This window comes from Harpegnathos saltator, unplaced genomic scaffold (genome assembly GCF_003227715.2).
Source record: "Harpegnathos saltator strain DR-91 unplaced genomic scaffold, Hsal_v8.6 scaffold418, whole genome shotgun sequence".
Taxonomy (NCBI): domain Eukaryota; kingdom Metazoa; phylum Arthropoda; class Insecta; order Hymenoptera; family Formicidae; genus Harpegnathos; species Harpegnathos saltator.
Genome location: NW_020230226.1, coordinates 378,979 through 393,410, shown reverse-complemented (window position 1 = coordinate 393,410; position 14,432 = coordinate 378,979). Strand labels below are relative to the sequence as shown.

The 14,432-nt window shown below is 54.8% G+C and overlaps 1 protein-coding gene across 1 annotated transcript in view; it reads right to left on the bottom strand.

The window, feature by feature from the left end:
* Positions 1–13,781, bottom strand: part of Sox102F (transcription factor Sox102F) — a 66,877-nt gene extending 53,096 nt beyond the window's left edge. Inside the window, exon 1 of the mRNA XM_025301427.1 lies at positions 13,546–13,781. Coding sequence (XP_025157212.1) covers positions 13,546–13,562 — 17 coding nt within the window. The 5' untranslated portion in view covers positions 13,563–13,781. The remainder of the gene's footprint in view (positions 1–13,545) is intronic.
* Positions 13,782–14,432: the final 651 nt, after the last annotated feature.

Sequence of the window (14,432 nt, the reverse complement as noted above, 5' to 3'; positions counted from 1 at the left end):
AAGAGGCTCGCGCGGTATCATCGTTACCCCGTTGAAAGTGAGTTGAAAGCGCGTTTGTCGCAACGGCATCATTCAATATCGCGATATTAACGCGGAATTATGACTCACACAACCGATGCGTGTGTGTGTGTGTGTGTGTGTGTGTGTGAAGAGGGAACACTGTCGCCCGGCAAAATGAGCTGTAACGAGAAAGCGTCGCGCGGCCGCCATATTTGTCACACACGGAGCTCGCGGTTGGGGATTGCTGCATCCTACATTTTCGGCCACCGACGGAAAGGCCGGTAAGTACCGATAAGTATCGATACCATCGAGATAGTGACAGATAGCGCGCCTGTTAAGTTTGGCGCGTCGAATTGCGCGTTTAATATTCGAACTGACGTCGAGTATCGAGAGCGACCGACTTCTCGTCCTCTCTTGGCAATTTCGGAGGAAGAGCACATTGTACGCCTGGCGGCACAATTCAAAGGAAAAATAATGCGTAAAATGCGGGAGAGGCGGTTGGCTTAAATCGTCGGGAACATTTCCACGCGATAAGAAACTCGGTCGGACAGAGAGGTCACTCCGTCCGAATTCGGAGCAAGAGATTTCGCTTCCAGATTCGTGACAAGATCCCAGAAAAAATTGGCCGCGCGCGGTTCAGAGTTCACACTTATAGACACACACACACACACACGATCTCGCGTATTATGTTCGACGATAACGGCTCGACATCGGTAGGACACGAACTCGTGCTCGTTGCGAATGCCGAGATAAATCGACCGGCGCTCTAAGTACTCGCTCGCACCCACAACGCGCAATCTCCATTCATTCAGATACCGACTCATTACGTTCGCGAGATGAGTAATTACGCAAGCGCATTTTTTTCCCTCCCCGTCTCCTACGCTCTTTCTCTCCCTCCCTCCCTCCCTCTCTCTCTCTCTCTCTCTCTCTCTCTATCTCTCTCTCTTCCGCGTGCCGCGGGGATTTTTCGCGTCGCGATTATTATAAATAGATGATGATCTCAGCGTATTATTGACACACAGCTCTCTCTCTCTCTCCCTCTCTCTGCTTGAAATTTTAGTGTGCAATGTCGCGCGTGTTTTTATCAGGACGAATCAGCGATAAGGTCACAGCGGGCCGGCAGCTCGGCCGGGCGCGGACGATACGTTTGAATCTCCGGGACTCGTATCGCTCGCGACTTACGTGATATTGTAGAACGCTAACGGTTTAAATCCTCGAGAAACACGACTCGAGATACAGCCAGATGCACCGCGACTCGATAGCGCTACGACTAATCCAACTGTGACTATCGCGCGCAAAGTGATACGTATATAGTTCCGATATCTTGGAGATGCACATGTAAATCCAACCGAGCATCCGACCCAATTATTCGCACCCGTTTAGTGCACCAGTCCGATCGCCGTTCCTCGCTTATCGGGAAAAAGGTCGGGCAGATTCCAGTAGCATTTACTTCGCAGATAAATAATGTCTAATTTTAATCAATGTTATGACTATTTAAAGTCGCACCATGCTTCCTTATCGCGCCGTGCTGCGTCCGAGATCTTTAGATCACCTCTCGCAGAAAGGTCTTGGGTATTGCTTTGTGACGAACGTAATCGACGGAAAATGGCTCGTTTCACGGCTCGTCCGAGTCGCGCGCGCGAGGAAGAGCATCCCGACGCGCTTTTAACACGCGCGTTTACGCGTTCGATCAACGTCGTCGGGATTGCGCGTGTTGCTGGTCTCTTCCGAAACATTCTTCCGGATACGCTCGGCTGCGCATGAAAAATCTCCTTTCCAATCGATTCCGCGGAGTCAAATGAGATTTACTTTGATTTGTTGCGTACGGGGCGCCGCATAAAGATAAGGGGCATTTTTACGGCTATTTTGTGGTTTCTTTCCCGTAGAGCGTGGCTAATCGAAATGTCTCTACGAGCGACAGCTAAAAAGCACGTTCACACGTGACGCAGGGTCGGCCGCGGGTGTGAGCCTGTGTAAGCTAACGCTTGACTTCCTATTAGTGGCACAATAGGAAACTGGTTTTTTTTTTGCGGGAGGGAGGGAGGGAGGCAGGAACGTGGCATCTGTTCGGGCTCAAGTAGCAAGTAGGGGTGGCGTCTCAGTGCCGGGGTGGGAAAGTTGGCCTGATACCGCGAGCTTCGACTTCCGTCAGCACGCTCGCAAATAGGACGACCGAGGAATCTCTTTCAAGTGGCGCGCAGTGTGAGAAACGGCCCGAGAGATCTCCGAGAGGGACGAACGAACGAGCGAGCGAGCGCGCAGCAGATGGATCGTGGACGCGTTTTAATTATGATCTCTCCCGGGAACACAATCGCCCTCATAACGACGGGAAATTTCAGCAAACCTAACCTAGGGTACCTCGCTCGCTTCAGCGCCGATAAATCCTGATCGCGCGCGGATTGGACTCGCGCCTTGCGCAAGAGAGAGTTTCACGAGGCCTTGAGCCTTGATAAACAGCGAGTGCGAGACGAGCACAAAGCCCGGACAATTAATCGATCGCCGGACTCTTTTCTACAATTCTCGACGCGATAATGATATTCGTAGCACCTGCCTTCGTTTTGTGCCGCAAGAATAGGAAGCCGTATTTTATGAGTCCGAAGCGCGCGCGCGCGCGCGCGCGAAAGAGAGAGAGAGAGAGAGAGAGAGAGAAAGAGAGACCTGTCGAATGTACGTAATGAAGCGCATAATTCCTCAGCGGAATGTCGGCAGTAGAGATCGCGCGTAGAAGGAAAAGAGAAGCCCAAGTCGAATGTAATTGATCGTCCCGGCGCGAGTACTCATTTCTCATTAAACAGAAGCGCACAAAAGAGGGCGGGCCATAATTACGCGACGTAGTATATAAAAACTCATTATATCGGCTCTCTGTGAAGGGGGCGGCCAGCCCAGGGAGCATTATAATTAAGTCATCCATGGCGCTGATTATACGATACGGCGAAGAAAGGAGATACGCGCTATTGACTAATTTTACACCACTAGTCTCGGAGTCTTGGCGAAAGCGTACAATAGCGATAAGAGACCATTAATGCGCCGCTCTCCGTCTCCTTCCCATCCCCTATTCCTCTCTTTCTCTCTTTCTCTCTCTCTCTCTCTCTCTCTCTCTCTCTCTCTCTCATTATCTGTGCTCTATACATTTTTGGAAGCTGTCGCAAGCGAGATATACGACACGAACACAATCGCACTATAAAGTACGCGCAGCTTTCGTCATATAAAAAAAGTGACACCGGATCATTATCCACAATTCATGTAACGTATACTGATACGCCGGTATCCCACAACGATATTCCACATCGGTTTCATCAGCGGTGTTACATCAGTGTGCGGACTTTGTCATGTAACATGTTTTGTCATAAATAAGCTGACGAGTCTCCACGACACACACCCACTCACTCATCCACCTATATACACACATACACATACACACACACACACACACACACAAATATTTATTAGATACATATCGCGACAATTTGCCGCTCCCGCGACGAGCCACCGACGGGGGAATCGATGACCAACCAACCCCTCGCTGTTGGGGCGACGATCGCGGTAGTAGGTCCGGAAGAGGGTCGCGCTACGAGTGAGCGACGAGAGGAGAGACCTTGGGTGCGCGGTGAGAGAAAGCGCCACGTCGTTAGTATTCTTTATAGGACCACCGTGGGATACGCTCTACATAATGGAGTCCCGGTACCGGCAGCTTCTTCTTTTGATGCTGCCTCCTCGGCCGATCTCTTGTTTATGTATGAGCGGGCGCGGACCGCACCCACCCGCGCGCGACGCAATGCGCGGATGTACCACACGACCTCGCCGTCAGGCAGCACCGGAGTAGCTGTCCCGGGAGTAGTCGAGTCTCCTCGTGCGCACTCCTCCCGTTCTTCTTTGCGTCGCGACGTACGGCAGAGAGAAGCCGCGAGACCAGGCCGGAACACATTCATAGAAACCGACAACGTGACGTCCGCCTCGCGTCGCGCCCCGCCTCGCCCCCCCCCCCGCCGCGCCTAGCCTAGCCCCACGTTGCGTCGCGTCGCGTCGCGTCGCGTCGTGCCACGCCGCGCTCTGTAAAAGCAATCTTCCGTCGGTCTCTTCTTCTTCTGCTTCTTCTCTTCTCTTCTTCTTCTTCTTCCTCCTCCTCCTCCTCCTTCTTTTACCTAGAATACGTTATCAGCGGAACCGAGGGGGTCGACGAGGACCGTCGTCTCCCGTCGTCGCGCGGCGGTTGCTCTAGCTCTTTTTACTATTTCCGGAGCTTCTCTTTTTCCGTCGTCTCTCGGCACCGCCTCTCACCGCGAATTTTTCCGTCGTTCCTCTCGCGCGCGCGCGCGAGCTCGCGCTTTTATCTACATGACTCGTGACTTCCGCTCTCTGAAGCGTATGGTAATGTAAAACTGTGCGCTCTCGGCGAAACCGAGGAAACGGACTGAAGGGGAAATATTGATGAGAAAAAGATCGGCTCTGTAAATTCGTCGAGTGGCTTCTCGCTCAAGCTTTTTCCGCGACAGTCTCGCGTGCGCGCGCGCGCACACAATACAGATTCCGATTAATTGTCGAATCAAGCGTGCGCGCGCAAACGCGTATCATCGCCGGAGCGCCGCGCTGTTTATTGTTGTGCTCGTGATTCGCGGCATGAAAACAACGAGAGTATGAAAACAGCGAGAGTCGAATCTCTTATCGCGCGATTATTTAACCGCGGTGACGACAAACATCCGTGTACCCGTGCGACATGTAAATCGCGCGCGCGTCTTTCTGTACAGCGGTTTTCGCCAGTGTGCGCGTCGCTCAGAGCGGTCTACATTTCGGTCAGTAAATATTTCAATCGACCAGCGAGGTGCGATGTGCAATTACCGAGCGTCTATTAATTACCGGTAATACCGTAATCTTGCAGCGCACAACAGACGGTGCGCGAGAGTCTTCTGTCTGATATCCGCGGCTATCTCACGCGGAAGCAGATGTATAAATTTTCGATCGGTGACTCACCCCGCTCGACCCTCCCCGCCCCCCTCCTCCCGTTTTTCCAATCCCGGCGCAACAAAATGCGGGCTCCTCGTATCGCACCAAAGCGAATCAATGAATGAAAGCGAAGTCGGATTATTAATCCGCGCGGGCGCGCCGCATCGAGCCGTCGTGATTAATCGTCGTAACTTGATTACGAGAGCGGGCTGGCGGGGGCGAAGGCGGGGACGGCGGCGGCAGCGCAGTGAACTTGGTCCCTAGTGAAGCGCGATCAAAAGAAATGAACGTTTAGTTCGCGACGTTCTCGCCATCTCGCTCAATTAAGACCGGCGCGTATCGGAAAGGCGCGCACACTGCATCAGCAGCGCTATCAGCGGAGGTGTCGGTGAAAAGAGAAGGGGGGAGAAAAGTATCCGCTGATAACGCTGCGTAAATCCCATACACAGCTGACGCTCGCGCAATAGGCTGACCTATCACCTCTTCCCCCCTACCCACACCCTCGTGCTTTTCTTTCATTTCCGGCCGGACGAAATCTCACCGTTCACGCCTTGTGTATACAGGCTGCGACTTGTGCGCCTTAAAACACAACTTGGGACCTGCGGTCGTACGCGCGTACGAGTATGCGTTTGAAAATCCGTAGGAATTTTAGTAATATGAATATTAGGAGGAGAGAGGAGGGGGGAGAGAGAGAGAGAGAGGGAGAGAGAGACTATTACGCCGGTTTCTGTACGCTCGTGGATTAACTGTTGCGCAAGCAAGTGACTTTCACTGGACGCTTGCGCAATGATCGAGATAAGGATTTCCGGAGATTAATAAGTTACTTTCGTTGTATAAATCTGACCGAGTGAGTCTTGCACGCAGAAGCAGCGTAGATCTCGAATGCGCCATCGATTCCGAGGGGAGAGCCGCGTAATAGAGAAAGAGAGAGAGAGAGAGAGAGAGAGAGAGGGAGAGAGAGAGAGAAATGGGAAAAAAGATGAAGAAGGAGGGAGAGAATAGGACATACTGATCAGAGGAGAAAGAAACAAGAGGGAGTGAGAAGACGAGAAAGAGAAGGAGAGAGAGAGAGAGAGAGAGAGAGAGAGAGAGAGAGAGAGAGAGAGAGAGAGAGAGAGGGACAGATAGACGGGGGAGGGTCTTCTGACCGAGTGTGGGTTTTAAGGAGAAGTAGGGCCATGTGTTCAGTGTCAAGTTCGGACCTTAGCTTCCTCGATCCTCCTCCTTCGCGTTACAGCGGAGGTTCGTTAGAGAGAGGAAAGGGAGCGTGGTACACGCGGTGCACGTGCACACGCCACGCGTTCCTAGTGCGGGCGCATGCATGCACGTTCCTCTTCTCGCGCGACGTATCGTCCCGCGAGAGAGGAACCAGAAGGGAAGACAGATAAACGAGATCGAGGAAGAAAGGGTCGCTCCAAGGGGAGAGAGAGAGAGAGAGAGAGAGAGAGAGAGATGGAGGGAGAGAGGGAGGGACAAAGAAGGAGGAGAGGAATTTGTTCGGCGCTCTCTGGCTACGCTAAAGTAGACAAAAGACATAAATAGTCGGGCTGGGGGTTAAATAACGCCAGAGACGGTGTTTGGAAAACCGGCAGGAAACAGGGACACTTGATAAATTTGTACGCGATACGCGCGCGTATATCTTCGCAGGGGTTCAGAGGGGGCTCCGAGCGAATGGGAGGGCAAGCGTTGGGAGAAGAGCCTTGTGTGTGTCAGCGTTGATTCTACACGAGCGATTGGGACAAATATCTTTCTTATCGCGCGCTTTTTAGTGCCGGTAAGAATGAGCGACCGGCGACCGCTCGCTCCATGTAAATGAGCGACGTGCGTATATTTATCGGAATTTGTCTCTCGAGCGCGCGACGAGAGAACGCGTACGACGGAGAGACAGAGAGGAAGAGAGAGAGAGAGAGAGAGAGAGAGAGAGAGGGAGAGAGAGAGAGAGAGAGAGGGTGAGAAGGAGACGGTTGCGCGGCAGTTACGGGAGAAAGAGAGCGCGCACGGCGATGGGAACAAAGCGCGCAGCATCTGGAACGCGTTAGACTTCTCCGCGACCGACCGCCCCCGCCGGCTGTCACGTACGCTCGCACACTGGCGCACTAGCGCACATGAGGAAAAGCACGCTCTCTCTCTCTCTCTCTCTCTCGCCCTCTCCTCTCCCCCCTCTCTCTCTCTCTCTTTCTCCGTCTCGAAAGAGGAACGCAGAGACGCCAAGAAAAAGGGGAGCGCAGGTCGGTGAACGGGGGGGAAGGGAGACGGCAGGCCGGCCGGGTGTGCGGAGAAAACGAGAGGATTCATCGGGCGTACACGCCGAAACACACCGAGAGAGCGAGAGAGAGAGAACGAGAGAGAGAGAGAGAGAGAGAGAGAGAGAGAGAGAGAGAGAGAGAGAGACACCTACGCGCGCGCGGCGCGTTACGCGGCGGTATCGCGCGCGGCGAGAGGCTCAGCAACCCCGACCTAAAACGAACGCGTAACCGGCCGCGCGCATACATCGGAGCTGGTGAACAAAGCGCGGCGCCGCGTATACGCGTACCTGCGCGCGCGATAACGCGATGCCCGAGTACTTCGGTGGTTATCTGCGGCGCTATTCATTCGTCCCGAATGAATCCCGTCGCGCCGCACGGACGCAAGCCCCGCACCACCCCCGGCGTTCCCGTTCACAATGGGTTTGTGCGTCCGCAAGGTCGGCCGCATCGCAGCGAATCGAAGCGAGCTGCTTCTTCTTCGCGGAGCCGCTCGGCCGCTGCGGGTGGAAATCAAAACGCGCCGTAACGTGTGCGTTTTGTTAATCCTGAGGGGATGCAGCTTTCGTAGTTTGCGCCCCGTTTCTCTCTCTCTCTCTCTCTCTCTCTCTCTGCAATCTGCGCGGAAACTCAAGTCCTACTCGGCACCTCTAAATGGCGGAGAACGCACAATTTGCCACTCGGAGATTCTCGAGAGAGGACCTCTCGGCGAGACGCGGTGGCTTAAATACGATCGAGACGGGTTGTGAGCGATGTGAGCTTCAGAGTATTAAATTGATGTGAGAGGGAAGAGCGAGGTCGCAAGCGGGGTCGAAATTTACGGTATCTCTCTCGCAGGAAGAAAAATCTCGCGGATAAAAATCTCTTGTTTTTTTTTCAACGCGACACACGGCGCGCTCTTCGATTTATCGACACTTGTCTGCGCCCGACTCTGCGAAGCGGACTGCGCAAAGTTGCATCGTGTCGGTATTCAGCGTCATCCCCTTGACTCTCGGACACTCGGGGCGGCGTGTGGAGTAGATCTCTCCTCGGAATTACTCCGTCCTCGTCACGACGGAAATTTGACAATCCCTTGACGGGTCACGAGGACTCCGTGGCGCGGGCGACACGCGAACGACAGACACACCTCGACGACGACGTCTTTACGAGCTCTCGTTGGATTTTTTTCTCTTTTCCCAGCAGCTTTTCAAATCGGCGGCCGTCCGCATCCGCGCGATCGACCTCTCCGACACGTGTCTCTCTCTCTCTCTCTCTCTCTGTCGTTGCGCCGACACGGAATTGGCGAATTATAATATCGCACGGGATGTAACGTCTTGTGCGTTACTGCTCCGTTACGAGTCCGCTTATACCTTGCCTTGCCTAATTATCCGCTGCAACCGCGGTTAGCAGGTATAGAGTCGCGCGCGCAAAGTGGCGCTAGCGTTCACTTTAGCGCTGCGGCAACATTCCGCGAAGTGGACGTTGTGCCATATCGTAATGACCGCAGGTATGCGATTGCATCTTTATCCGCTCGATGCTTATTCAAAGGAGTTCACAGCGCGCACGCTGACGCGCGCTGGCTCGTTCTCAAGACCTTGAGGAGGATCTTATCAGCGAGTATCACACGCACAGTTAACACAAACGGACGTGTGTAGCATCGCGTCATTGTGACGAAACGGGACAATTTATCGTTGTCTATTCTTGCATCGATTTTGCAACTTTGCAGCTCTCGTTACGACGATAATCCCGCGCTCTCGCTGGGAAGGCAAACCGCGAGAGCCACCGCGGGATTATCATCAATTGCCAAATACAGGCAGACTCGTTTCCAGATCTCAGGTATCGATACTTTGTTTCTCGTGCGCGTGTTTGCGCGAAATGAATCACTCGAGACTGAAACTGCGGTGACGTGGATTAAAAAAGACAGAAACAGATTGAGAAAAAGGAGGGGCGAGGGGGGGGGGAGGGGGGAGAGAAAGAGAGAAGAGATACTCTACGAAGGTTCCATCATCACAGCGCTGCTTCCGTGCGCGCAGCAGTCTCAAGTAAATAACTGTGAAATTAAAAACGCGCAGTATAAAGTAATCTCCGCTAATTAAACTTACGATTAACGCAACATTATGAGACCGCGTCGCGATTGAAAAGTCCGGAGAGAGTCGTTAGGGTCAAACATCCAGCGCTTATCGCGCGTTCTGTTACTCGTTACACAGTTTGGAGCGCGGATTCGGAGGGGGAATTAGATGCTCGTAATATTTCTGTAATCGCCGGCGCGCGATATATTAATTAACGTGCACAGTCGCCCATTAGCGATTCGTAATCGCCGAGCGATCGCTGATTCGCCGTTGATCCTGTTTGTCGGCGCGATGTGTCATTAGCCGCGTCGCTTTATCGACGATTAAAAGAGGCACGTTCCGCAGACATGGGTAATGAAACCCGCGACTCTTCAGGGTTACTAATAACGGGGCCAGGATTCTCTAGTGCTCGCCGACGGTCCGCGCAGCAGCGAGCGGGGGAGGAGACTCGCTCTCGCGCCGAGACGCGAGGAGACTCGGTGACAGCCAACGAGCGCACGAAAATCCACGGAGGAGACATTAGCGTTCGTATTTGTCTGAGATTATCGTTCTAATGATTCGCCTCGAGAACGTCGCGACCTTGACCTCCAGCCGCGCATGCAATCCCGCTGACAGCAGCAGTGAGAAATGTCTTTCTCCGTAAACGCGCGCGACTTTCACATCCTCGCCGTTTGCCGGCCCGGTCAAAGTCAAGCGTTCGCGAAAAAATGCTCGCGCGAAAAGCTCCGCGCTTGCGAAAACACCGTGGCGACGGACGACGTAATCCATTCTGTCCGTCATCTCGTTGAAGAAAGGCTCGCAGCCATTGAGTCAGAGAGAGAGAGAGAGAGAGAGAGAGAGAGAGAGAAAGAGCGAGAGAGAGAGAGAGAGAGAGGCTGCTGATGCGACGCGATTCTAGGCGCTTCAATCGCGCAAGTAACAACCCGACGCACAATTTTCGGCACCGTCGACGGAGCGTCATCGACGTGCGTCAAACGCACGTTTGCGTTGTGTGTTGCGAATTTCGAATGTTCGATCTTGAACGCGAGCAAGCCAATTCGCTCTCGCGTTCCGCGAGCTGCGAGCCGCGCCGCCCGCGCACGGTCCTTCCAAGTCTCGTTGGTCTTTTGTGTGCTTTTTTATCGCTCCCGTTAGTGTAAATCGCGCGCGCGCGCGACATGCTGATTACTCGCATTCTTTTCTCTCGATAGCTAAGAACTGCCGGCTGGCCAGCCGGCGCGGCGATATCGCACTTTTCCGCGAGAGAGCCGGGGAATGCGTCGGCCGTGCTCTCGGGCGCCTCGTGTTTTGACACTTTAGAATCGTGCTTTGTCTCGCAGCATGGCCGCTAAGACGTAGTTAGTGACGCAACCCAAGCGGGCAATATGTCTCCATTGTCGAGTTTATGCGCGCGCTCTCGAATTCATTTGCAGCGAGAGGTGTCACGCGCAATTATAGGGTTGTCTACATATATCAGCCGAGGTCGTGCCGGTATTTCGAGTCGCGACACGCTAACGCGCGCTGCACGCTGGCCCGCGAGATTTATGCCCGCGGAGCAATTGGCTTCGGCAAAATATCGCGATAGATATTGCGTGCATTATCACGCGGACAATGTCGCGCGCGCGCGCGCGCGCGCGGCGCGACTTGGCCGTCCGCGGTTTATGGGGGACGAGTAACTTTAGCCGAAGCCGCAACACTCAAGTAAGTAATTTATCGCAGCGGCGAGATGCGCGGCGCGCGCGCGCCGCGCGCGCAAAGAGGACAGCTACACACTCGAGGGCACAGAAAGGAGGCGGCTCGTCATTTTTCCCGCGAGCTCTGGAACGCGCCCGTTCAGCCGTCCGCCGGAGAATTTGTTTCCTCACCGGGGAATCCTCCCACCGGCCGCGAGACGGATGCGTTCTGAAACTTGCGCGACGAAATCGCCGACATCTTTTCTGTCCACGAACGCGGCTGCCTTTTACTTATCCCTACGGAGCTGTGGAATTTTCTATGGAGGCTTTTTCAAGAGACAGACAAAGTCTCCCTCTCTTTCTTTGTGCTTGAGAGTTTGCGAAATGAGATACTCGCGCGGCGGTACACTACACTGCGGATTCTTCGGGTATCTCACGATTAGATATCAATTACACGTTTTAACGTCCTCGCGCGCGTTCGGTCGGCTTTCTCGCTCGTACACGCGCGCGTGCGTGTGTGTTTTTTCGGCGGCCGATGCCGGGCTATCGGTTAATTCAAGTGGCCTCGGTGACTAAAGCGTTAAAAGGTCGATCGTATCTGCCAAATGCTGTAATTCATAATTTCGCCCGTTTTCCGAATCGAAGTGACACACCGCATGTGTGTCGTGGGGTTCCCCCGTTGAAAAATCAAACGGACGCCCGGGGCGACGCGGCTATTCGTGCGTTAATTCGATATCGTCGTCTCTTGAATGCCGCATCGTCCGGCGATACGCACTCTTGTTACGCAAATGCGAGCTCGATGCCGCACCGCGCCGCGTTCACGTCCTCCGCCGGCACATCCTTCGGGAATCCGTGCATTCGCGCTTATTACACACCGTTTCCCCCCCATATGACTCGATATTTTCGACGCACGGACGCGTACTCGACAAGCCGACAAGCGTAATCCGGCCAGCGAACGAGGAGGAGGCCGAGCTCCAGCGAACGGCGTCGATTAACGAACCATTGTACGTGGAAATATTACAATACAATGCTTCAGTGTCGGCGAGATGTTCCGCTGTTGCGTAATCGCGTCCTGGAGACGAGCGATTGACGGGACGCCGTGTCGGTGATCGAAATGAGATCCCGCTGAAACGCCACTCGGGCAATAAACAAATTTCCCGCGATGGAGCAACGAGAGAGAGAGAGAGAGAGAGAGAGAGAGAGAGAGGAGAGGGAGAGAGAGAGAAAGAAAGAGATCACGACACGCAGCAATTTTACTCGGCGGCAGATACATCGTAGGTTGGGACATCCCTCGCGCGGAACACTCGGCCCCCCGCGATAACTCAGCCTCGCATCGTCCCCATCGACGGAAACTCTCTCTCTCTCTCTCTTTCTCTCTCTCTCTCTGTCTCTCTCTCTCTCTCTCTCTCTCTCTCTCTCTCTCGGCCACGTGTCTCGACACTGAAAGGATGTCCACGAGACACGAAAGTGCAATACACGGTGCGTCGTAATTGGCCGGGGTGGACATCGAGCTGCAGCGGCCGCAGGACGCGCCAAGCGAAGGAAGGAAGGAATTCGTGTCGTGGGCTGTTCAAAAGGGTCTCGTAAGATATTCCGCGACAGGGGGAAGTCGACCGCGGGGGAGTGGATGAAACTCTATAGCAAGATACGGCGACGGGGAGGTCACTGGGTCAAATGCGTAGAGAGCACGCTCCCTCTCTCAACCCTCGTTCGTTACACCTCTCTCTCTCTCTCTCTCTCTCTCTCTCTCTCTCCCTCCCTCCCTCTCTGTCTGTCTCTCTCTCTTACTCTCTCCGTTTCTCTCGTTGATTGTCCGTCCTAAAACGACTCTCTTTCTCTTTCGCTTTCGACGAACACATGGCCCCGCGTGTGCACGCCACGCACGCACGCACGCACGCACGCATCCACACAGACTGACCACATACGCGCGTTCTACACATGCTCCAGTCGCTCTCGCGCGCTATCACGCCGACGGCCGGCTATCACGAGATACAATGTCACGACGTGACTCCAATTACACGCCGGCGCGGACTCTTATAAGCGTGAACGCTGCAACTCGTGTAAGCGCGATTCCGCCTTCGAGTTGCGTCAGGGCTCGCATAATGTTAGATCGATCCGGACGCGGGGGTCGCGGCCGGGCCGAGAGGGAGGTTAAAGTTGCGCCGAGAGACTCGGTTAATTAAATCTGGCTCGACGATTCATCCACGTCTCTGCTGCGTGAGAGGAGGACGAAAACTTTGTAGAATCTCGATCGCGAAACGAACAGTCGGCATTCGCTCTGGTCTCCGACCGCGTTTCTCGGTGACTCGATCAACTCGTCACCGCGAACGACAACGACTTATCTTTCGAAGGAAATATCTCCTTTCTCGCAGGATAGTCGTAAAGCGTCTCAGGATGCACCAAACGCGGAACAATCACCGAACGTGCGCGCGCGCACCCTTTCGCGAAAGCGTGTCAACTTGAAAGCCGCACAAGTCGAGTTAGAAGCGCGAGCGGTGAAGCGAGGTGAAGAAAGGAGAGATCGACGCTCCGGCTTCGATCGCGATCAATCGCGACGCGGCTCCGCCGCCGCCGCCGCCGCCGCTTCTTCCAGGTCTCCGCGGCGCGCCTCGCGCGAAACCACGTGTTCTCTCCGCAGGCACGCGAGCTCAGTTCACTCACCTGCCAAGCGTGCTCATATCATCCTGGCCGCGCGCTGGTAGCCTGGACTACCCGGTTTGCCGTCGACGTAACACTTGTCACGTATCAAAGAGAACGCACTGCCGCACAATGAGCAAAACCGTCACTGACGAAGAGAGCAGAGAGGAGGTGATCGGACAGGCTACAACGACCCCGTTCTATCGCAGCCGCGCGCGCGCGAGTTGGGCGACCGGGTTTTCTCTCGGCACTCTCTTTCTCTCTCTCTCTCTCTCTCTCTCTCTCTCTCTCTCTCTCTCTCTCTCTCTCGGCTAGCTCACAACTCCTCGCTTGCTCACACTCTCGGGATGTCGGTCTGCGGGATGACAGCGGATGGACGGACGGCTCGCATGGCTGGGGCCGCGCGCGGGGGATTCACCAAAAGGCCGAGTGTAGGCGCCGCGGTTCCTCGCGCGCTACCTCATGATCCCCGCTGGTGTCGGGCCGACGGTACCGCTCGCGCACTTCTTCAACACCAATCGCCGGCAGAACGACGGTAGTGCACGCGCGCGCGCGTTCGCGCGCCACAACTACCTGGCCGCTGATTCGCGCGGATAACAGCCGTGTAGCAACGATACCTCGATCGCGATAACGACGTGACGCTCTGCTTCGCGTACCACTGCCGCGAGCCACGAAGCGCTCTGCAGCACGGCGGAGAGGCTTCACAGCAGCCTCGCGCGGCGCGTCAGTGGGACCGCGTCAGTGGGGGCGAGAAGGAGGCGCGCACGGAGGCTGTTCCGGCATAGCGCGCGTGCGAGAGAGCAGGATCGAAGAAGCGGCGGAGAGAGAGAGAGAGAGAGAGAGATACAGCGGATGGAAGAGGGAGCGTGGTGGAGAGCGCGAACGCGTGAGAGTGCGGTGGGTAGCCTCCT